Source organism: Pectinophora gossypiella, chromosome 22 (assembly GCF_024362695.1).
Source record: "Pectinophora gossypiella chromosome 22, ilPecGoss1.1, whole genome shotgun sequence".
In the NCBI taxonomy this organism is placed as follows: domain Eukaryota; kingdom Metazoa; phylum Arthropoda; class Insecta; order Lepidoptera; family Gelechiidae; genus Pectinophora; species Pectinophora gossypiella.
Genome location: NC_065425.1, coordinates 709912 through 735698, shown reverse-complemented (window position 1 = coordinate 735698; position 25787 = coordinate 709912). Strand labels below are relative to the sequence as shown.

At 38.3% G+C, this 25787-nt stretch overlaps 2 protein-coding genes across 4 annotated transcripts in view; both read right to left on the bottom strand.

Moving 5' to 3' along the window:
• Positions 1 to 367: 367 nt before the first annotated feature.
• The window catches only part of LOC126377065 (octopamine receptor Oamb), a 210708-nt gene continuing 185288 nt past the window's right edge, over positions 368 to 25787 (bottom strand). For 2 of the 3 annotated variants that reach the window (XM_050024697.1, XM_050024698.1), the window contains 9 exons: positions 22959 to 23101; positions 7151 to 7387; positions 6385 to 6604; positions 5854 to 6007; positions 5100 to 5379; positions 4061 to 4114; positions 2325 to 2542; positions 1712 to 1900; positions 368 to 1406 (listed from right to left, as the gene is read on the bottom strand). In XM_050024697.1, the coding sequence (XP_049880654.1) occupies positions 1403 to 1406; positions 1712 to 1900; positions 2325 to 2542; positions 4061 to 4114; positions 5100 to 5379; positions 5854 to 6007; positions 6385 to 6604; positions 7151 to 7387; positions 22959 to 23101 (1499 nt within the window). In that variant the 3' untranslated portion in view covers positions 368 to 1402. The remainder of the gene's footprint in view (positions 1407 to 1711; positions 1901 to 2324; positions 2543 to 4060; positions 4115 to 5099; positions 5380 to 5853; positions 6008 to 6384; positions 6605 to 7150; positions 7388 to 22958; positions 23102 to 25787) is intronic. The other variant, XM_050024699.1, reaches the window with a different exon arrangement.
• LOC126377068 (uncharacterized) overlaps positions 16813 to 25787 on the bottom strand; it is a 450327-nt gene continuing 441352 nt past the window's right edge. The window contains exon 11 of the transcript XR_007567785.1: positions 16813 to 16842. The gene's annotated coding sequence lies outside the window, so the exon portion shown is untranslated. The remainder of the gene's footprint in view (positions 16843 to 25787) is intronic.

Below are 25787 nucleotides of genomic sequence, written 5' to 3'. Positions count from 1 at the left end.
TTTTTTTATAATTGAATTAAAACTACTTGTTCTGTTTCAACGAATTATTAAATAATTGTTAAAATTTATTTAATACAAAAACAATTAAAACCATATTTTGTGATAAGAAAAATCTTAAATCTATGTTTTTCAGGACTTTATTAGGAATAATTCAGGATAGCATTTAATTTAATTTATCTAGGTATAAGTAGAATAGGTAGGAATAACAAAAGGACTAAAAGTCCGTATAATAAAATTTTATACATTTATCAGGATAATAAGTAATATATATATATATATATATATATATATATATATATATATATATATATATATATATATATATATATATATATATATATTTATTATTATTGTACATGACATTAACATTATCTAGTTTTATTTATCTGAAACAACAATCATCTATAAATAATTATAAGTAAGTACAAATGTACGTAATTTTAAATATTCAGACAGTCTTTTCAATAAATAATTTATATTACAAAGACATCACTACTAAATATAAGTTTTACGCGACTCGAAATTTTCTAAAAGAGCAATTGTAATTGTTTCCCCAAAAGGAATCAAGATCCAAAGTTCACCTGTGTCGAGCACAGCCTTGCCTGCCATACGCCAGTGATATAAGACAAACTCAGCTTCGCGAAAAATAAATTATTCTAAACTTAATTTTGAAAAAGATGCGTTTAATCGACGGCTCCACGAATGAAGTCATTTTAATAGGTACGTAGTTATAATTATTTTTCTTACTTGGTTGAAAAGACAAAGGAAAATGTTTAAATTTAGAAACTGAGGGTTCTGAGTTAACTTTGCTCCGAGTATCTAACCACTCAGGATGTTTTGCGCTTTTCATTATACATAGTGAAAACCCTCAGTGCTTCTACATTTGACTGGCTACATTTATTATCTGTGGCGAAATGTACGTATTACGAAATTATCTATTTTACTTACTATATGCTTATTATTTGAGTACAAAATGTCCTGTATACAATATTTATGAAATAACTTTTAAAGCATACATTTACGAGTATAATAATTATTTACAATTATTATTTTAATACAGTTCAAAACAACGCTATTACAATTATTAGACTACTATTTTCGTACAATACCTATTATTTTGTGCAATTACATTTTGCGTTATATTCTGGGTTTTCATTTTATTTAAATTTGAAATAGGTACTTAACATTATAAAATTCCATTTCTAACTTTGAAGTAGCGGAAAGTTCCTTCTGTAATTTAAAAGTAGCATTAAGTTCCTTTTATAGTTTGTAAGTTCTTTTATTCCTTGAATTATATTTAAGTACTATAATTTATTTCTGTAGTGCATTCTACATCATTCTCTCGTTACACGCATGCGACGGTAGTCTGGAACTGCGGATTCGCCCGCCGCATTGCCTGTCGTCACCTAGAACATCATAAACATGAATTTGAAATTCTTCTGTGATATTGAGAGTCACAATATTAGAATTGAATTCAATTCCAATTCAATACTTGTTCGATGTTTAGGAGATAGCCGTGGTCGAGTACAAATTTATCCTAAGAGTTTGCTTACCACGGCATACGCGGCGATCTCTATCCGGAAATATTTCAGAGTAATATTTTTTGATTCATACTTTTTAGAGATTTTTCCGTCGCGTCGTCGGATTTTAGTTTTAAAACTAATATTTTTGCCAAAAGCAATAAAATAGAAGGAATTTTTTAAATACTCACCTATCAGTAGTGCTAGAAGTATGCGACTGGCTGTGATCGTGTTCCTCTAACGAGTGGGAGTGCGTGTTCCGCAGCGGGCGCGCGCGCGACTCCACCGCGTTGGCTGCGTTCGCGCCGTCAGACTCGCGACGTGCGCCTGCGCCTCCGCCGCCGCAGAAGCACTTGCAGATTATGCGCTTGAAGGCGAACCTGCAACAAAATGTAGACATTACTTACTGCAACTGATTTAGTCCCAAAACAAATATAAAAGATGCATTTATGTCTGTTATCCATTAAATTTAAACGAAGGCAACTCTGTACAGCGCCATCTATATTTTATTGAGAGGAAATTCCATTAGTTATTATTGCGCCACCAAAGGCCCCTAATATGGCTCATGTAACATCCATGCAATTACATCTGTAGGTAGTTAGTAATTGACACTAACGTCTTAACGTGACTACTGAAACACGGATCATCTTGCTCCCGACCAATCGGGTGATCAGCCTGTAATGTTCTAACCAAATTAGGGATGACAAAGATTATTTTCCCGCCAGTATTCGCCACCGGGACCTTCGGATCGTGACCGTGGAGCTCACGGAGGTCCCTAATGGATATGATGATTGGGAAACTTACCGGAAGTCTTTAGAAAACAGCGCATAAATGAGAGGGTTGATGGCAGAGTTGCAGTAGCCCAGCCAGAAGAGGACGGAGAATACTATGGGGGTCACACAGTCCCCACAGAAGGCTCTAACCACGTACACGCTGAAGAAGGGTAGCCAACAGAACACGAAGCCTCCCACGATGATGCCAAGGGTCTTCGCGGCTTTGGTTTCCATCCTGAAGCGTTTTACCTTGAAAGAGAAGATAAAAAAATGCTAATATTCAGGACGGTTTTAGTTCGTGCAGGTAGAAATGGCCACATTGAAGCAATTCATTTAAAAAAGCAATATTGCTATTGACATTGCGGGTAAAAACTATAAGCTCAAATGTAGGCACTGTTGAGTGTACCTAAATTTTGTCAGTTCTCCATACTGTACAGATAAAATTCGTGATAAATTGCTATAAAATGTGGAGCAACGTGGAGTGTATCCTGTCTGAAGGATGAGTTACGAAAAAGAAAAGACATCACTTGGAAAAAGGCAGTTTTGATTGAAAATAAGTTTTTCTTACTTTTCTTCTTTTCGATCTTTAGGGGATAAATAATATAACACTATGATTTTGCAGTTTAAACGCTGCGCCAAGGGTTATAGTGTAAAAATATAACCAAAACAATAATGTTTGTTTACTCAAATTGTATGAGTAAGTAAATGTCAAAATTTCACAACCCTCAACAGTAGCGACCCCTGATGGGAGAAATGTTGTTATCCTCATTGTAATATATTTTTTTTTAGATGAATTGCTTCAATGTGGCCTTTTTAAAGCCCTCTGGGTTTCAAATGAAAATGCAGTCCCAGAATTAAAATAAACTTCAACATGAAAATGCATTCTCAATGAGGCAATGTGTACATAGTTGCACCGAAATATGTTATTTTAGGTTAGGATGGTTGCGTACTATGAAGGTTACAAGGAAGGACAAACCTGAGCTTTTACTTGTAACAGAAAATTGAGCATTCGTCGTTTTTCGAGTGTATTTCAATTTCACGAACCGAAATTTTAAAAACGAAATTTTTGGTGTAGTATTTTATCACAAATGTCAATATAACGAAGAGCAAATGCAAGATATAAAGAAATGAATGTGTAAATGTATTTTTTTTATTTTTAAATGTATTTATTAATATCCGAATTAACTATTTTGTCGAATACAGCATCGAGAATTCGCAAGAACAAATAAATTAATTCCACGGAAATGCTCGAGAAAATACCTTTATAAAAACCATGGTACTGAATCCTGTACGCACCATCTATTTTTATTTTTAGTTATACCTGTAATTTTCTAATCCGCCGAAAAGGAAAGTGACGGGTAATCGACAGACATAAAATTTATGGAACACACGTCAATTTTAAGCAGAAATTTTAAACACCCTCAGAAAATTTTACGTTAGCCAATAAACCGACAGAATTAAGATGACAGCACACGTCAATCGGGCTGCATACCAGTGAGATGCCTATTTTATTCATTCGGGTTATTTATTCATTCATTTTAAAATTGACAGTTGTTAATCATACGTTTCTTTCCTTTTCGGCGGATCTGAAAATGACGGGTATAACTTAAAATAAAATTAAGAGGTGTTAGCGGGAATCGGGGCCAGTATTAAAAATACTCGCAGACGCAACAGATGGTAATCAATGATCATTTTGATATTATTTTCAATGAATGATAATTATCGTTTATAAAACACATGCTATCACATGCTTTAATCTTTACACACCACTTTCGCTTCCGCCACTCTTAAGAATATCTGCTTGTTCAGAGAACACTCGACCTAGAATATGTTTAAAACATTCTCAATTTAATCACGTTATATTATACGCGTTGCTTATTGGAAAACATAAGAGAGCCTAATGGTATATAATAAACAAAAATCAAATCAAATCAAATCAATAGAAGATTAGAAGGGACATTCTTCGCCCCGCACCGATATGAGCTTGATTACCTCACCTCCCTTTCCTAGGAGTAAATAACGCGCTTGGATAGGATATATAAGCAGGCATACAGCATCCTGTGTAGTGTTTTTGCCCCTAAAGTTTTTGGCTACTCGCTTAGTGTAATGTCTGACTTAGACCGAAATTATTTTAAATTGAAAGTATCACGGTGCATTGGCGCTTCTGCACTTCTTCTTCTTCTATCGTGTGGATTGTAAGGTGAATTACCAACCCCATCAGGTTTATTACTGAGCCGCCATAGGCCCCTGACATGACTCATGTAACGACTACGTACTTACATCAGTAAGTAGTAACCGGGACCAACGGCTTAACGTGTCTTCCGAAGCACGGATCTTTTTACTTTTTTGGACAATCAGGTGATCAGCCTGTAATGTCCTTACCAAACTAGGGATCACAAAGTGATTTTTGTGATTTGTCCCCACGGGATTCGAACCCGGGACCTTAGAATTGTGAGCACAACGCTCAACCACTGGACCACGGAGGCCGTTCTGCACTGTAAAGTTGTGAAATGTAAATAAATAAAAAAATAAATTTATAGTCCGGGTACGTCACTGTGGCCCTGTGGTACTCTGGCTTGCTTCTCAGATGGAGACCACCGGTTCGAAACCTGCTACCAGAGTTGCACCAATGCGTTATTAATTCACTAATACAGTTGGCTCGATCATTCTAGATAAGGTTCATCGCCTATCACGTTGGTCTAATAGAAAGCTCGGCGAGGTACTTAGTTCATCTTTCGAAGGATGCACCTCTGACTACCCCAATTGGGATATAGTCGTGACTTTGGTCCATCCAGTGGTAACTTACTTGCGCTTTGATATTCCGCTTCCCCATCCGCCTAGTCGTCCGGGGTTTATCATCAAAATCATCGTACAGTGGCGTGGGAGCTAAATGATGAGGAGGCCTGACCCTCAGCCGACTCTCAGTCAACTCTCTTCCATCTCTCTCGTAATGGACAGCGTAGAGAGATGGGCTGGGCGATCTACTCGGTGACCGAGAGTTCTCATGAGCTGGACAGATCTGCTCGGAGGAAGGGTAGGAGACGGAGATTTTGATCTTCTCGTGGGCTCTTCTTGCGCTCGAGTGTCTGAAATTGGAGAAAAAGCTATCAGTATCACATCGCTTTCCACCTGCAAGCTTGTGGTCGTCCACTTAACCCAAGGCGAAGGACAGAGAAGAAGACAGGGTGGTCAAACAAAAGCAATATTGCTGTTTTAAATTTGATGACATTGCGCACTTACTTTTTAAATGCGCATTGCAGTCAAATCGCAATATTGCTTTTTTAGATGAATTGGAACATCGAGACTATTTTAACCCCCCAGATATTCAGTGAAAGTAATTTGGAATTTTATTATTTATGTAACTCACATATGACACCTACTTAATGGGACGCGATGTTCGTGCCTCACTCCACAGATTATTCTGTTTGAGATCCATAATGTTTTGGAAGAGTTTTACGTAGTTAAGCTGCTCTGCTGTTTGGCGACTTATTAAGTATAAGGAACCTTTACGTAACGTGAAATTAAATAAATTATAATTAATCACTTGTATGGCATCTAACCTTCTCAATCTCTCCGGTGAGGCACTTAAAGAAGTGCTGGTGGAATGGTTGGAGGCCGTCGACAGTGGTGACCCGTGAGGACGCGCTGATCCTCGGCCCCGGTGGATCCTTAACGTCAACCGGTTGTCATCGAACCGACTACCCATGCCTTTACCTGAAGTTGAAAGAAAATGTCAACTAAGCACCTTTAAAGGCTGTTTCCTCTACTCTTCTAGAATTGTGTGGGTGTGCGGAAAATGAACCGCTAAAGACCCCTGACATGGCTCTTGTAACTACGTATTTGTATATCTATATTTGTAAATAGTAACCGGGACCAACGACTTAACGTGCCTTTCGAAGCACGGATCATCTTATTTTCAGATTATCAGCCTCTACCGGTATGAGTTTCTACCGGGATTCGAACCCGGGATCCTGAGCCCAATGATCAACCACTGTACCACAGAGGCTGTTACGGCCCCGCTGCTTACTAGCGTCCAGAATGCAGCCAAGAAACGCTTATAATCATTTAAATAAAGTCTAAAATGTACTTACCACAACCACCTTTGGTGGTACGGAAGCCCTGGTTGATTGCTTTCGTAGTCCTGACAGCAGCCTTGTAGATCCTCCAGTAGAAGAACAGCATGACAAACATGGGGATGTAGAAGGACCCCAGTGCGGAGTAGACGACGTAACCAGCGTCATTGGTGAGCTCACAGGTCCACGGGCATCGAGGATTTGGTGGCACGTCGTCTTTGACCTCCGATTCGTCTGGCTGAGGGAAGCAAGACGGGTCTTGTTAGATTGGATGCTGATGCACAACTGCGTGGCTCTAAAGTTTGTGATGTGATATTAGTTACTTAATATACTGGATAGCGGTCTCGACGTGGTTTACATAACTAACGAACTAATATAATCGTTTGCAAGTCTCAAAAGCAAAGGTCACGGCATTTGATTTATATAAGGTTTTTGAGACACCGTACCGAACTTTGGCATCATAATATTTTTATGAAAACTTAATATACAGGGTGTTAGTGACATCGTAACGAATACTCAGGAGGATGATTCAGACCATGATTCTGAGTTGATATCAAGTGGAATTTTCAGTCGGAAAATTCATGAAAATTTTTGTGTTTTTTTAAATTATTTTCAGTTCCATTGCGACGGAAAATTCCACTTGATATCAACTCAGAATTATGGTCCGAATCATCCCCCTCAGTATTCGTTACGATGTCACTAACACCCTGTAAGTATGTAAAAAAATGTCCGGATAAATTACCAAATTGTGATTGATACTGATGATGTCTTCAGAAATACCCACCTTCTTATCCTTCCACCCGACGAGCGGTGGGAAACAGATGACGAACGAAAGCACCCACAGGCCAGCGATGAGAGCCTTCGCCCGCTTGCGGCTCATGATGCTCGGGTAGCTCACTGGCCTGGTCACCGCCACGTAGCGGTCTAAAGAGATGGCGCACAGGTTCAGGATGGATGCGGTGCACATCCACACGTCCACCGCCAGCCACACCGCGCACCAAACGTCGCCGAAGATCCATATCTGAAAGGCGAAAAGAGAAAGGCTGGGTGAGTGACTGGAGGGGGGTTAGGGGGATCTTTTTTGTAGTTTTCGGTTTGTAGACGTGTACTTTTCAAATACATAAACATAAACAGCCTATATACGTCCCACTGCTGGGCACAAGCCTCCCCTCAATCAACCGGAGGGGGTATGGAGCTTACTCCAGCACGCTGCTCCAATGCGGGTTGGTGGAGGTGTTTTTACGGCTATTAGATTTTAAATAGCCGGGACCAACGGCTTAACGTGCCCTCCGAAGCACGGAATCATCTTACTTTTTTGGACAATCAGGTGATTCAAGCCTGAAAAATCCTTACCAAACAAAGGACAGTCTCACTAAGTGATTTCGACAATGTCCCCATCAGGAATCGAACCCGGACCTCCAGATCGTGAGCCTAACGCTCTAACCACTAGACCACAGAGGCTGCTTTTTGTGTTTTTCAAATAGTTGTAGATTTTTTTTAAGAACGTCTAAGGCCAGGGCACCGGTGTCGAGGTTTTTCTTACAGCTTCTTTTCTCAAGCTCAACAGGTTATGATAAGCTGCAGTAGTTTTAGGCGGATGATACGTTCGTTATATAAAAATGACGATTCAAAGTATAACTTATGTTACTACTGAATAAAGATATGTTTGAATTTGAATTTGTTTTCGCCTCGAATGCCTCTAACTGTCACTGTTCCTGCGTAACTGCACAACCTCCTCAGACCCATTGTAAAAAAAAAAACTGTTCCTTACACCAATAATGTGACGATACACACTGAAGATTTATATCTTGTAGTGTTGTGTATGTATATACAATCAAAGAGCAAAAGTTCACTCACTGAGCCCAGGGAGTTATTTGTAAACAGTGGTGATATTGGCCCCGATTCCTGCAGACACCGCCTAATTTTATTTTAGGTTATATCCGTCATTTTCGTATCCGTCGAAAAGGAAAGGGACGGATGATTCACAGCTCTTAATTTTAGGAAGAATGAGTAAATTAATGTGTCGGGTTATTGACTGACGTAAAATTTTTAGACGGTTGGTTTAGATTTGTGCTTAAAATTGACGTGTGTTCCATAAATTTTATGCTTGTCGATTACCCGTCCCTTTCCTTTTCGGCGGATAAGAAAAGGACAGATATAACTTAAAATAAAATTAGATGGTATTTACAGGAATTAGCACCATTATGAACCATAATAAAATTTGTCATAATTATAAAAAATATGTTTTTGTAGGTATTTTTGGTGTAAGTATTACAGAAACGACATGTAACTGGAGGTCTTAAGTGCAACCAGTTAATTTATTACTTAGCAATAATTTGATTGGACTTTTGCAGCTTATTGTACAGTCATGAGCAATATAATGTACCCACTTTAGGACTCTGTCCCACTAACATATTAGACATTTAGTGAGACAGTTCAATTTGTCAAAAAAGTTAATGTGACATGGTACCAAAGTGTATACATATTAATGCTCGTGACCGTACATACACCACCCTCCTTTACACCTACGCCTATTTACCGTTAGGGTAGACAGGAACCGGGGAATTCTACATACTACGATTCTGATACACCAATTTCGCTTAGACCACTCTCATCAGACTTATTAATTGACAAAAATACCTGAGACAATAAAAAACTTAAGAAAATAATCAATCAATCAAATCTAAACTGAATTAAGCTACTTTTTTCTGCTGCTTCTTCACTGGTAAGTGTGTAGATAATATTTATTGTCAAAAGCAAGCTCTACAATCTTTGAAAATTGGATCTAGCAAATAGATTTACCTGCAAAAAAATTGCAACATATCTAAGCCGCGCTCAAACCGTTTCCCCAATTTCTCGACCAGTTTCACATTTCTTTTCTAACAAAAAGTTTATCCGGGGATATAATTCTCGGTAACTCTCTTACCTTTAATTAAAGTGTTTCATATTTCGGGGGAAGCAACAGAACGGAGCATGTATGCTGTGCTATTAATTAAAATTTTAATCTCACCAACAGCTGCCGTTTCCGGAAAACCCTGCACTCTCTCGAAATTAAAACATAATATACTTAATGCGTTCATTTAGTCTTCTTCAGGGGAATCTGGGTAAAATTTTGCCTTTGAAAGTTGTTATAATATTATAACATAAACTGTCTACATACAGGGTGTTAGTGACATCGTAACGAATACTGAGGGGGATGATTCCGCTTTGGAATTTCCCTTGAAGTTTTTTTAATACTTTTGCAATGAAAAGTTCCACTTGATATTAACTCAGAATCATTACCTGAATTATCCTCCTCAGTATTCGTTACGATATCATTTACACCCTGTACAAATACGCATGGGTGTTAGTAACACCGTAACCTATACTGACGAGGATGATTCAGACCATAAAAAATATTTCAATTTTTTTTTATGTTGTAAATGTATGTATATGTGTGTTGTAGGTTTTTTTTGACAGAGGGCAGCAGTACTATTCAGAGTCGGAGGACAGGAGTCCTAGTACGGCTTTGTAATAGACTACTCTGGGCGCCATCCCACTTGCGTCAGACAGAGTACTGCGGGGCGGAAGGCAAGAAGGAAACCACTGCCCTATTTTTCCCTAAAAAAGTAGTATGGAAAATACTGCACCGACAAGAGCATGGCTCTTAAATTGATGATGAGGAGGTTTTACCTACATAAACTTTTTTATTGTTATTATTATTACCATGGTTCAAAATCAAAATTTCTAGTTTGTGATTTGTGTGATAAATAAACAAAAAACTGCCTAAGTAAGTAATGACGGTTAAATTAGGTATTGTAATTAGCAGTCCTCAGACGTCACACAAACAGATGCGCGTGTCCGATAATGTCAATGTGTAGTGTCTGTGTAAAACAAGGTTGTTTGTAAGAAGTGTCCGGGGTGTGGTCACACTAGCAACTTGCGGCTTGCGGGATACTACGTTCAGGTTGGTACTCCGAACAATCCTTTGGCAGCTCACCCTCGTTGCCTAACATAATATTAGAAAACTTTGTTGATTTTAACAACATGCCCGCGAAGATCTATAGGCAGCTGAACGCGTTCTACGATTTTTATTAATTCCATGCAAAGTTATTTGTGAAAGTTCTTCATAAAATAGTTTACATCAACATAAACATCGATGCGAGGCCGCTCCAAATTCCGTTTACGAATATTTCTGAAATTCCTTAAACTTGTTAGCCTTTGGTTTACATAGGCACATAGCAGCTTTAATAACGGTCTCTGTGGTTAGTAGTTGAGCGCTGAGCTCACGATCCGGAGGTCCCGGGTTCGAATCCCGGTGGGGACATATAACAAAAATCATCTTTGTAATCCCCATTTGGAAATTACAGGTTGATCACCTGATTGTCTGAAAGGTAAGGTTATTGGCCGATGTAAAATTTTTAAACGGTTGTTTTAGATTTTGCTTGAAATTGACGTGTATTCCATAAATTTTATGCCTGACGAGAAAATGACGGGTATAATTTATAATAATATTGGATGGCGTCTGTAGGAATAAGCACCAATGTCTATGTAAAACGAGATGTTTTTGTTTCAAGTGTCCGGTGTGTGCTATAGAGTAGGTGGGCGTCAGAATGGCCGGTCACTGTTAGAGTCCAAGATTCGTATAGTAACGGAAACATTGGAATGATTGGGTACTATTCACTCGTAATTTTAAATACGCCGACCGCCCATTCTGCCAAATGCTAGCTGAAAAAAAAAACGACCCAGTTGGTAGGATTAAACTTGAAATAAACAATCTGTGCTTCCTTCGCAGACCCAAATCCTCTAAAATGATAAATGTACACAGATGAAGGAAGGGAGGAAAATGACGTAAAAAGTCTTAAAAAATAATTAAAGAAAACAGTACTCATCATTCATTCATTCGTTACTGCCCATTGTATTTTTACCCGACGAAGAAAAACGAAGGGCTATGTGATTGACCGCTATGTAGTATACAAACAGAGTGTTAGTAACATCGTAACGAATACTGAAAGAGATGATTCAGACCATGACTCTGAGTTAGTATCAAGTGGAATTTGTCGTCGCAAATTTCATGAATTGTTGTGTTTTTTTTTATGTTCATTATTTTGAATTCTATACTTTTACGATGGAAAATTCCACTTGATATTAACTCAGAATAGTGAGCTGAATCATCCCCCTCAGTGTTCGTTACGATGTCACTTAGATTCCATACAAGTGCGTATGATTGTTAGTGACTCCGTAACAAATAGTGAGGGGGATTAGTTTTCGTTACGATGTCATTGTCACTAACGCCCTGTTTAAGTATGTATGTGTGTATGCACGTCTGTTCCAACCTAACTTCTAAACCACCTGGCAGAATTTCACAAATGAGGTGTCACTAGAACCATATTGATTGTCCGGAGGTTATTGGCTAAGTGAAGTCACGCTAAATTCTATGTGGCTCCCTCTAGGTGACAAAAACTGATGACGAAAACATTTTTTTTTATTCAAAGGTTAATGTGTTAGGTGTGAAATGAAGGGGCTTAATATGCATATTTCAAATATATACATATTACCTGCTTTTACTTAAGGGTTTCCTTGCAAATAACATGATTCCTCACACATGTTCCGTATTGGTTTTATCTCCAAATTGATTTGAGATTTTTTTTTACGTGACTTATTGTAGATTTGCCGCAGGTGGCATTAACTACTTGTCGGACAAACGGGGAGCGCTGAAGGCTCTCACCCGGAAACTTACAGAAAACACGTATTGGAAGCATGTTATCTTAATAAATAAGACCCCAAAATCGTCGTAGCTAATTTAAAATCTGTTATGTGCAATCGGATCTTATTTAAAGAAATTAAAAAAAAAAACTTCCGCCTGATTTTTTTTGTGTGACTGTGTGTTTAAAATATCCAAGATAACGTATTTACGTACATAAGAGTTTGTACTGATTATTTTAGGAGCAAAATACTATTCGATCCTGATAAAAAAGAAATTTGGTGTGGGCGACACATAGAGCTTTTAAATTTTATTTTTATTTTGTGAAAAAAATATATTTTATAATGATTTAACCTCTCTACTTTTATTTACACACTTCTAAACACGAAATGACATCAATAATAATGCTATTTACTGCTTTTAAATTGGCAACGGCGAAATTTTAATAATGTATTTTTATTCCGTAGTTGGGTTTTTAAACTTAAGTAAGTAAGTATATTTTTATTTTATTCTTTTTTATTCTTATTCTATGACGATTCAAAGTACATACATAACGTGTCCACGAATCGATACGACAAGTCATTATAGTAAATCAGTAGGTAGGTACACGTATAATTATGTTGTAGTGAACTGATTAGCCTGAATAATCACCTGCCACCGAAAACACGGTCCCGCTATAAGGCATTTGACCCCAATCTATTCGTACGTAGAAATTTTACTGGTTACAAATAATCAACGAACGATCAAGTGCGATCTACTCTGAATCGGCGTGCGTGTATGAAACGATTGATGAATGTGGAGGAAGCAAGAGAAGTGTGTCAGGAACAAAGCAAATGGAATTCCATAGTCTCTGTTTACCCCGGTTGGAAATATGTATGTATGTACAAATAACCAAATAAACCTTTCAACTCGTAAGGCCGAGAATTCTAGCCCGATAGAAGAATTTCTTCTTCTATCATGTGGGTTGTGACGTGGATTACCAACCTCATCAACCCTGGTGTCAGGGTTACTATTGAGCCGCCAAAGGCCCCTGACATGACTCATGTAACGTCTACTTACTTACATCAGTAAGTAGTAACCGGGAGCAACAGCTTAACGTGCCTTCCGAAGCACGGATCAGGGATGGACTATGATTCTAAGTTGATATAAAGTGGAATTTTCCGACGCAAAAGTATAGAACTGAAAATAATTTAAAAAAACACAAAAATGTTCATGAATTTTCCGACAGGAAATTTCACTTGATATCAACTCTGAATCATGGTCTGAATCATCCCCCTCAGTATTCGTTACGACGTCACTTACAGCCTGTATAGGCTGTTTATGATTTACGAACATATTCTATAAGTACTCCTAGTTGGAACGTTCTGGTCAAGTTTTTCTACCATCATTCATCAACATCACCTAATTCGTCTTTGATTAGGAGCGTGACTGGTCACGCACGTAAGTATTTTGGTATTTTAATGGGGCTCGATACCATCAGTGATGTGGTTCAATTTGCTCCTTATACACGAACGTGTTTCAATGAGAATTCAAATCAAATACACTTGAAATGAAATGGTGAAGTGTGATTTGGTAAACTTCTTAGTTCAGACGGAAGTGACTACACTTTTTTTGACGTCACTTATTGTAGATTTGCCGCAGATGGCATTAACTACTTGGCTGAACAAATGGCGAGCGCTGAAGGCTCTCACCCGGTGGAAGTGACTACAAGTAATACAGGTTGTTGTGACATCGTAACGAATACTGAAGGGAATAAATCAGATTATGATTCTGAGTTAATATCTAGTGGAATTTTCCATCGCAAATATCATGATATTTTTATTTATTTAAGTCTTATGCGGTAGAAAATTCCACTTGATATTAACTCAAAATAATGAACTGAAGAATCAGTATTCGTTACGATGTCACTTACACTACACCCCGTACAAGTACGTACAGGAATCCATACAAGTACGCGAGGGTGTTAGTGACAGACACCGTAACGAATAGTGAGCGGGATAATTCAGAATATTTCAAGACCATGATTCTGAGTTGATATCAACTGGAATTTCCTGTCGAAAAAATTATGAAAATTTTAGTGTATTTTAAATTAATTTCATTTATTCAAATCATGGTCTGAATCATCTCTGAAAATTTTCGTTACGGTGTCACTAGCACCCATAATCCTCTCAAGCGACGCCTTGAGCCGAGCTTCACGCCCAACTGCCCTCAGGCCTGTTGTCTTAAATGATGTACCTGGTGAGAGCTCTTAGGCACTCTTTATACTAAAGTTAGTAAAAAAAAAACTAACTTCCATTCAAGAATTATACTTAATGTAATTTTACTATTGAGGGGCCAAGTAAGTGTTGAGTCTGGTTTTTAGTAAAACTTCTCGAACAATTGTGCATTTTATATTTTATAATCAGTTCAATGCTTGGAACCACATCAAAAACGGAATAATGCTAGGAAGATGATGATTATGATGAGTTCAGTTCTTTGACCCTTCGAATTAAACTAATGTAATAAGATTTATCTAGGTTTATCTTATATTTATTGTATCTGAATTTGAATTTAGAATTAAGTAAGTATGGTCACGAGCATTAATATTTATACACTTTGGTACCATGTCACATTAACTTGTCAAATTGATCTATGATTCAAAAATGAATTCAAACCCATTCCGCCTTATTACAAAACGAAATATAAAGATAAACTACTTAGATTTAAAGTAACAATCCGCCGATTTTAATGAAAGTAATTGAAAGTACGAGACTTCTTTCGTGACATGGACTATATTTTAAAGCTAGATTATCTTTTAGTCTTCGTTTCGTATTTAATAACACTTATAAAGTCGAAGACAGAAGATTAGAGCGCTTATTAACCAAGCGACATCTGAACAGTCATGGCTTCGAACTGCCTCCGTGGTCCAGTGGTAGAGCGTTAGGCTCACGATCCGGAGGTCCCAAAAATCACATAAAATACTCTGTGATCCCTAGTTTGGTTAGGACATTACATCTTGATCACCTGATTGTCCGAAAGTAAGATGACCGTGCTTCAAAACGCACGTTAAGCTGATGGTCCCGGTTACTACTTACTGATGTAAGTAAGTAGTTACATGAGTCATGTCAGGAGCTTTTTTCGGCTCAATAGAAACCCTGACACCAGGGTTGTGAAGTGAATTACCAACCTCATATTTTCAACCTCAGAGAAGAAGCACGAAATAATTCGAAATTGTAATAAAAATTGCTCTGAATCAAATGTGGCTTAAATTTCTGGATATTTCTTAAAGTCGCCCGAATGTTCTTTTAAAATCCAAACTCCATTGTTTTAACTATTGCTCCCGGAAATCTCGGCCTTAGGAGGTTAATCCAAAAGCGCAACTAAGCCTTCACAGATCAATATCCCTGCCAAATCAAGCTGAACAGAAGCCATTAAAATCCGCTTAGGGTTTATCAATGGGAGCAAAGCGGCCTACAGCCCATTTCTTTAAGATAACAACAGCAGGGGTCGAAATGGACACAGTGTAGTGAATACAGCAGGGACACTGTGAACGCAAGTAAATTTGTGGAATCAGAGACGAGATCTTCTCAATAAATGTTTCTTGTTTCTTGTTTCTTGATCTTTTGGTGAAAATCTAAATTGTGTCACTTAACAAACATTTGTAATTTTGTGATTTTTTTTAATTATGTTTATGTCTTGTTTTTTTTTTGTGTGGCGTCCTTTTATAATACACAATTTCTTATCCGGAGGCCCGGGGTTCGAAACCGGGACATATCACACAAATCACTTTGTGATCCCTAGTTTGGTTAGGACATTACAGGCTGATCACCAGATTGTTCGAAAGTGATATGATCCGTGCTTCGGAAGGCACGTTAAGCCGTTGGTCCCGGTTACTACTTACTGACGTAAATATGTAGTAGTTACGTGAGTTATGTCAGGGGTCTTTGGCGGCTCAATAATAACCCTGACACCAGGACTGATGAGCTTCGTATTCCACCTCACAATCCACACGATAAGAAGAAGACTAAACTGTGGAGTACTGTGGAGTGGCATGATTCTGCTGGCTGTGTCTTCGGAGGCTTTTGTGTGTAGTGCGCTGGACGTTCTTGATCCATTTTATGACTCAAATGTTAAGGAAGCGTTTGCTATCCAAACTATATACGCTCTGCCTTACAAATAAAACTAGTGTAACTTTTTATATCGATCATAACCTAAGAATAAGCACAATCTACAAATAAACTCGGAATAATCAACCCTCACCCTGGTTTAAATTCGGAATAACCTAACACTGACATTGACAGATGTGACTTTTTTGGTGATTTGTTGGTTTCTTCTCGGATTTTTTAAATTATCTCCTTATTATCGGTTTATACTAAGTTTAACTATTCCTAGTATAATCTTGAAATAAGGATGGAAGTTTTATTTGTTAGGCCGTATACTATGTTTACACTATGGCTCCGTTTTTATTGACTCTTGCACGATGATACTTTTTTTACGTTTTCTCTGAGTTATCAATTGTGTTGCGTGTCGCAAACTATAAACTGTGAATTTCTTTATTTGATATTTCTATTACCAACTTCTTCTTCTTCTGATACTTTTATGCTCGCATAACAGATTTCCAGATTTGATTTGATTTTCAGATTTGTACTGTATCTATCTTCATCTGTGTGAATTTGTTTTGTATGTTGTGTGCAATAAAGTATATTTGATTTGATTTGATTTGATTTCCACACCACGCGGTCATGTGTAGCCTCTGTATGATGTACCTACCATCTTCTTCTTTTATCGTGTGGGTTGTGAGGTGGATTACCAACCTCATCAACCCTGGTGTCAGGGTTATTATTGAGCCCTCAAAGGCTCCTGACATGACTCATGTAATGCCTACATGCTTACATTAGTAAGCAGCAACCGGGACCAATGGCTTAACGTGCCTTCCGAAGCACGTATCGGCTTACTTTCGGACAACCAAACTAGGGATCACAAAGTGATTTTTGTGATATGTCCCCACCCGAATTCGAACCCAGGACCTCCGGATCGTGAACCCAACGCTCAACCACTGAACTACGGATGCCGTTGTGATGATGTAAATAATAATAATAAAAAAGTTTATTTAGGTACCCACCATAATAGGTTGAAACATCTTCAACTTTTTCATCGCTTTCACTTATATATTAAGGCACGGGTTATCTCGGTTGACTGGCTCGATCTGAATGCGGTGCGGTTGTACAGAATACAAATGTATTTCCAATGATATATGTACCAAACAAATCAGGTTGCAAACATGAAGGGCAAACTTTGACGTTTTCAGTGTTATACTAACGTATTATTATATATCAATGGTTCAAGTATATCAATAAGATAAATAAATAATAATTCAACATGTGTGCCCGGTTAAAGGCAATAGGCTTGCTCCCTATTAGGCCTCAAACTGGATGACAGCGGCAGCGGCGCGGCGGCCCCTGTTCCGTTCTCGATGCCAGCGGCCAAATCGCGCGGTGTTGCGGCGGTATAGGGTTGTGTCTCGATGAACGCGATGTCGAAACGGCGACAACGCATTTTCGATTAGTTCTTTTGTTTTGTACGATTTATTATGGGTAAAAGAAGATCTGAATCCCTATAATGAACAAAGGAAACAAAAAGGCCAGTTTCAAACGCGACAAGTCGACACCGCTCGACTAGAGCGCGCCGCTCGTTGCGCGCTCGCCGCGCCGCTGCCATCGAGAACACTTCAATATAAATCTTAGCATTTGAACGCGCCGCTCCCCGCACCGCCGCTGCCGCTGCCGCTGTCATCCAGTTTGAGTGCGTGTATAATATAACCTACATCTCTGCCTACCCCTTCGGGGATACAGGCGTGAAGCGGGTATAAGCGAGAGTTAAAAACGCTCGGCATATCATAGAAGCAAGCTACAGTAGCTGCAAAAGATCGCGAGGAGTGGAAATCTGTTATTCGAGCCTTACATCCCAACTAGTGATGTTCCGAATATCCGTATCCGTATCCGTATCCGCGGATATCCGAGATAAAAGAAAAATCCGTATCCGTGTCCGTTACTTTTCACGCGGATCTTTTACGGATCTTTTTCAGGTGATTAAGTAGAATTATTAAATAAAAAACTATAAAATACCATTCAGATTGTTTTTATTTCTTAAAATCAAATATTTGGCACCTTTATATTGCAAACATTTAGATAGATTGATCTTTATAATGAAAGCAAGATAAAATATCAGTTTTATAACAATGAAATAACTAAAACTTTAATCTTTTTGTTTAAGAAAATAAAGATCCGTAGCCGTATCCGCGGATCTTTATACTAAATATCCGTATTCAGGTCCGTATCCGCGGATATACATTTTTAACGATCCGGCACATCACTAATCCCAACACGATAAAAGGATTAGAAGAAGAGAAGAAGTAAGTAATATAGTTACACATTGAATCGTCATTTTTTACGTAACGAACGTCTCATCTGCCTAAAACTACTGCAGCTTCTCACAACCTGTTTAGCTGGGGAAAAGAAGCTGCAAGAAAAACCTCAGCACAGGGCCCTAGACGTTATTTAAAAAAATTACAGCCTGGACACTCCATACAAAAATCTCATTCTTTCCGTGAGTGCGAGCGGGACAGACATCATCGCACGCTCCCTTACTCCTTAATGGCTTATGTATAATCTGTGGTTACCGGTGCAGGTTGCAACTATTTTTATTTCATAACCTAGTTTATAAACTCGTGCAGTTGTTTCATGACTGGAATAAAGAAAAAAACTAAAGCGACGCTCGTCAGGGGGTGAGGTAAATCAAGTTTGCTCCAAGCTCGTATTGGTGCGGGAGGGGAGTGTCCCTTCTATACGTAGTTGCTTATTCTATGACGCAGGTCTTGTCCTTTTCGATAAGAAAATGACTGTTAAGTAAAATTTAAAATTAGAAAGTGTCTGTTGTATTCAGCACTATTATAATACTATTTGCTGAAGTGGAGGCAAGTAGTGTAAATCGAAGTACATCCTGCACCATCTCGCATAACCGCATAACCACACAGATGGTTGACCGCACACCAATATTAGCCACCACATAGTACAGATAATATAAATGCATATGCACACGCGTGACAGTCAAACTGTACGAGATATGCAGTGTTAGTGCGACTGTGAAAGGGAATACCAACTTCATCATCATCACCATCTCCCTAGCCCTATCCCGTTTCTCACAGGGTCCGCTTACCTAACCTGAAGATTTGCCAGGTCCGGTTTTTTACAGAAGCGACTGCCTGTCTGACCTTCCAAACCGCGAAGAGAAAACCAGCTCAATACAGGTTAGGTCACATACTTCCGAAAATGCATTTCTTGGGAATGTGGGTTTCCTCACGATGTTTTCCTTCATCACTGAGCACGTGATAATCATTTATGATTCAAACATGAATTCGAAAACAAATTCGACAATCATTTGTTTAGGCCTGTGCTGGATACGAACCTGCGACCTCAAAGTGAGAGGCAAACGTTCTACCATCTGGGCTACCACGGCTCACAATAATTATTAATCTATAATCCAAATATGAATTCTAACTTTAAGTTTTTAATTCAGTGGTTTAGAGCAAGAGAGCCTTCAACAAACACGTCTGTACGAATGTCGAAGAAGTACATAACATAACATAAACAGCCTATATACGTCCCACTGCTGGGCACAGGCCTCTTCTCAATCAACCGGAGAGGGTATGGAGCATACTCCACCACGCTGCTCCACTGCGGGTTGGTGGAGGTGTTTTTACGGCTAATAGCCGGGACCAACGGCTTAACGTGCCTTCCGAAGCACGGAATCATCTTACTTTTTCGGACAATCAGGTGATTCAAGCCTAAAAAGTCCTTACCAAACAAAGGACAGTTTCACAAAGTGATTTCGACAATGTCCCCATCGGGAATCGAACCCGGGCCTCCAGTTCGTGAGCCTAACGCTCTTTCCACTAGACCACGGAGGCTGTTCGAAGTTCAAAGAAGTAACAACAGCTTTTTTAATAAAAATAAAAATATGTAATTAAATTTGTTAATAACCCAACTGCGGTTACTATGATGACATAAACCTCATGGAGATATTAAAATGAACCATCATTCTGTGTAATTGCTCGCTCTCCGTGTGATGTTGGAAACAGATGTCGGCGAACGCAGTGGTTTTCAAAACTGACTGTAATTAAATACGAATGATTTATATTTAAGTACATTAATTCAAGGAAAATTGTGGTATAGTGGTTAGAACTTCGGGCTCACGCTACCGGAGGTCCTGGGTTCGACTGCCAGTAAGGACCTATGTTGACGTGTGTATGACGCGTGGATCATAATCTTCTTCTATCGCGTGGGTTGTGAGGTGGATTACCAACCTCATCAACCCTGGTGTCAGGGAAATATTGAGCCGCCAAAGGCCCCTGACGTGCCTCACGTAACCACTACTTACTTACATCGGTGAATAGTAGCCGGGACCAACGGCTTAACGTGCCTTCCAAAGCACGGATCGTCTTACTTTCGGACAATCAGGTGATCAGCCTGTAATGTCCTAACCAAACTAGGGATCACAAAGTGATTTTTGTGATATGTCCCCACCGGGATTCGAACCTTATGTCTAGTTTAAGCTCCCTCAACCAAATCTCTGCCGCATCCGTCACATAATGCACTCGAGTAGGACAGGATGTTGGTGGGGGAGCTCTAAAAAGAACTGTTTGTACTTAGTAATTCTTGATAAGGACTGTTTATGGTTGAGTCTTAAAAAGGACTGTTTTGGGGATCCATGATGTAATCGCAGAATAAAGCACGGGGAGATTCGCAAGGAACAGTCCGTTGAGCCAATGCCATCAAGACTATATCGCCAACGAAAAGATATTAGCATCGATAAATTGATCAACAAAACACGAGTTTATTTAATTTTAAATTTTGAATTTAGAACATGAACAATTGAATAACATGAATTATTTTTATTTCTATTAGGTACTTTCTTGGATTTTACATTTCTGTGTTACATACATAAAGTCACGTCTATTTCCCACCGTATGGAATCCCATTTGCTTCGATCCTGATACAGTTCTCTTGCTTCCTCCACATTCATCAATTCAGAATAGATCTTACTGAGCCTTTTCTAAGTACATCCCCAATTTGGTCCATGTACGTCCTTTTAGGACTTTCAAATCGGTACACATTCGGTTTTGTAGGTAATCCTTACGAAGCATGAACTTGCGAGTGCTTTAGTTCCGGCCAAGTATTTAATGCCATTTGCGGCAAAACTACAAGAAGTCACGTCAAAAAAAGATTGCTTTAGATTTTTTTAAGGGTTGTGCCTGTTTGTTTAACGGCTTCTTTCATTTTAGGCTTCATAGTGATCTCTGGTAAAGAAGCAGTCTGATAGACAACCAGTTTGAGAACCTACGTGCTATTAGATAATCAGACCACAACTCAATCCCAACCTTATTTTCAAACGTTTAAGTCAAAAATTCCGTGACTCAGCATCCCTACATTGTCTTAAACGATTTTGGACTTTGTAACTGAAGTTTTAGATTTTATTTTCGCGTGGGTTGGTTTTTATTGCACAAGTTTGTAAGGTATGCGATTTTAAAGGTTATATAGTGGGTAGTTAGAGTGGGGATTTGAATGGCACTGTTATTGTAGGTGGGTTATTAAAAGCGGCTAGGCTGTGAATGGTGGCTTTGTGTTGTTGTATTGAAGTTTAAAAAAGCAATGTTTATTGGGTCACTCTGATATCTTTCTGTAGGGTTCCTTCTCTTAAATTTTAGTGCTCTCAATGGTAATAATTCCCGTAGACACAATCTAATTTTATTTTAAGTTTTTCTTATGCGCCGAAAAGGAATGGGACGGGTTATCGACAGGCATAACATTTATGAAACACAAGTCAATTTTAGGCATAAGATTTATAACAAACAACTAAACATTTTACATTGGCTAATCACTCGACAGAATTATGATGACAGCACACATCAAAGTAAGAATAATAGTAAGATGCCTATTTGATTCACCCGGGTTATTAATTCATCACTCATTCTTTTCAAATAACATCTCTCAATCATCTGTTCCTTTCCTTTTAGACCGATAAGAAAATGACAGGTATATTTTAAACTACCTACTGAATGTACATAATACAATCTACCATGCTCGTACAAAACAAACTTGCTTCAGAAGTACTTAAATCTGTGTCTCGTGTTTATTTCACAGTTGCAAAGTTATTTTCTACAAGCTATTCCAGATAAATTAGCCTTGTAACTTCAATTAATTCCTAAACAACGTCTTGGGACAAAATAAATGTAAATTACTTCTTACATGACGCTCTGTAGAAAGCTCGAGACTACATTTTAAAGTCTGTCCTAGACTTGACATATGACAAACATAACAGAGGGGTTAAAATGGTCACATCCACGCAATTCATCTATTTGACATATTTGTTTGCATTGCGCAATTACTTTCATTATGTGGAAATGTCAAATTGCAATATTGCTCTTTCAGATGAATTCTTTAAGATGCTGCCTATATCAGTTACCAGAAATTTAATCCCATGCGGTCATATCTTCTAAATAAATAATCACTAACCTTATAATAAACTTTTTTACAAAGTTTCAGGGTGGTTAAAAAGGCCACATCGAAACAATTCATCTTCTTCTATCGTGTGGGTTGTGAGGTGGAGTACCGAACTCGGCAACCCTGGTGTCACGGTTACTATTGAGCCGTCAAAGGCCCCTGACAGGGCTCATGTAACGACTACTTACTTACATCAGTAAGTAGTAACCGGGACCAACGGCTTAACGTGCCCTCCGAAGCACGGAGGAGCTCGAGATGAAAACTTTTTTTTTGTGGTCACCCATCCTATGACTGGCCTTTGCGAAAGTAGACGATTATCGGGCTATAATTTTTTTTTTTTTAATAAATAAAATTCACATGGTGTTACTGACCTCAAAGACCTCCCTAGTGGCCGAGAAGGGCAGCACGGCAACCCCGACCAGCAGGTCAGCGACCGCCAGCGACACGATGAACAGGTTCGTGACACTGCGCAACTTCGATGAGCATAACACCGCCGCTATCACCAGGCAGTTTCCTGGAACAAAAGTACAGATAAGTGATGGTGTACCTAAAATTTTTTCATAGACTCTCTGGTCCTACTGGACCTCCACCAATGACTTATTATTAACTAATATTACTTAAGTTTAGTTTTCACTAACACAGTTGGCTAGACCAATTATATACGACAATACAACTTGTGGTCGCCGAAGTAAGTACTCCTTTGGCCAAAACACTATGATCCAGTCCTTTAAAAAGAAACATTATGACTTAAACATTTTTAAGAAGACAAAAGACAATTGACGATAGGGCGCGAAAAGGATTGTTCTTTGGTAATTGGTAGATAATCGAAACAAATGTAAGTGTATAATGAATGTTGGATGTCAATATAAATGTTTTCATACTAATATGGGTTTCCTTTAATAAATTCACCACCTATCACTTTGGACTAACAGAAATCTCGATGAGATGTGGATACTTCTTGCGATGGATGTACCTCTGGCTATCCCAATTGACAACATTTCATTTTTACTAAGGTGCCTTAAATCGAAAACCATTTCGAGATATTTCTATGATTTACACAAAACATATTTTTTCAGATTTTTTAATTCAGTAATAATAGAAATATATTGAAAAATCCACGAGTTCAGAAGAGGAAGGCATAATAAGTTCAGACCTTTACATAAAAATTATAAAAAAAGTAAATGTCATGCATAACATGACACTTTGTTTGCGACTTGTTTTAAATACGCATGCAAAGGTACATTACATTATACTGCCTTCATTCTATCAATGGCAGAATCCAATTTTCAAAAAATATTTTTTGTAACTTCTAGTGGAAAAATCTTGAAAAGAAAAAATACGTGTCTTCTATTTAAACAAGTACTTTCGAAATAGCACAAAAAAACCACGGCTTAAAAATTTGAAATGTTGTCAATTGGGATTAGTCGTGACCAACGACAACCTACAATAAGTTATGCTAAAAATAGGGGAAAAAACCGGGACTTATCAAGATCAGTCAACACGCGCTGCGCAAGCCTACGGGCTCAAAAAAATTGGCTTCAGCACTTTTCAGTCTTTGCTTTTGATAAAAGGATCCCTGCATCCGTTTTGGAACAAGTTTTCCATTGAATTACAGCAGTGGCCGGGAACATTTTTCAGACTTCTTTTGGTTCAAGTTATTATGCCTCCTTTTAAAATGAGCTTTTTTAGGCTGAAGCCCAAATGAATTTGCATTTACTTACTCTAATTATTTTAGTTACAAGAATTGCGGATTATAGACGTATAGTTTTGGTTGGTATTACCGAATTAAGATAATAATGATTCTGATGATGGAATTCTATAGTCTCTGCTTACCCCGGTGGGAAATAGGCGTGAGTTTATGTATGTATGTATGTATGTATAATAATGATTATCGACGTTCCAAACTTGAATTCAAAGTCAGAAAGTCGAATTTAGTTGTTTAGAACCCAAGCCGACTTCGCAACGTGAGTAAGTACAAGATGTACTAAATATTCTCACTTCACCGAACTTTCTGTTAGACCAACGCGATAGGCCAGCCGCACACGGGATCGGATTTGAAAAAAGTAATTTATGATTTTTTTGTCAAAATTTGTCCATTTTGTTATGCCATTCGACAGAAAAAATCAATACAATTAACATCTAATACTGGTGTTTTTACCGAAAAACTAATATTTACCTAAATATGATGAAAAATGTGTTTTTTTTACTATGAAACGAAAACCAATTTCTCTGGTGCTCCAAGACCGTCAGCGATCCAGACTTCTCGTGTCAAATATTATATTCTACAACTATTTAGGTGTAATAAATTAAGAAAATCACATCGATAAAGCTGCCGGTTTGCCTGTTCTGACCTCTTGAACGTAGGTGCTTTTTAGCTTATTTTCAAGTACCGGGGGGTTAAAATGGCCACATTGAAGCAATTCATCTAAGAAAACAATATTACTATTTGTCATTTATTTGTATTGCGCACTTACTTTTATATGCGAAAATGTCAAATTGCAATATTGCTTTCTAGGATTGCTTCAATGTGGCCATTTTAACGCCCCTGTTGAGCGTTAGAGCACATTGCCAGTCCTTTTACACAGTCTGTGGGTGGATAACACGCGTCGGGCATACAGCGATCTGCGCGTCCAGTATAATAACGCTTTCAGGATATTGTTGAGGTTGCCGCGATATTGCAGCGCCTCTGGTATGTTCGCTGAGGCCCACACAGATGGTTTTGCAGCAATCATGCGGAAACGTTGTGCGTCGCTTCTCACGCGGACTCGAGCCAGCCCCAACAGTATCCTGAAGATGTTATGTGATAGGTGGGACTCCCCCCTTCTAAAAAGGTGGATGAAGCTTCATACCCTATAATTTGAATTTTTGATCGCCCGAATAATGTACTAACACTAGTTTATAAGTCGTATGTATACTAACATTCTATGGACTTTGTCCGAAATAAACGATTTTTATTTTATTTATTTATATAATGGTGCTAATTCCTGTAAATACCATCTTATTTTATTTTAAGTTATATCTGTCATTTTCTTATCCGCCGAAAAGGAAAGGGACGGGTAATCGACAAGCATAAAATTTATGGAACACACGTCAATTTTAAGCACAAATCTAAACCAACCGTCTAAAAATTTTACATCCGTCAATAACCCGACACAGTTAAGTAGACAGCACGTCAAACGGATTCCATACCAGCGACGTAC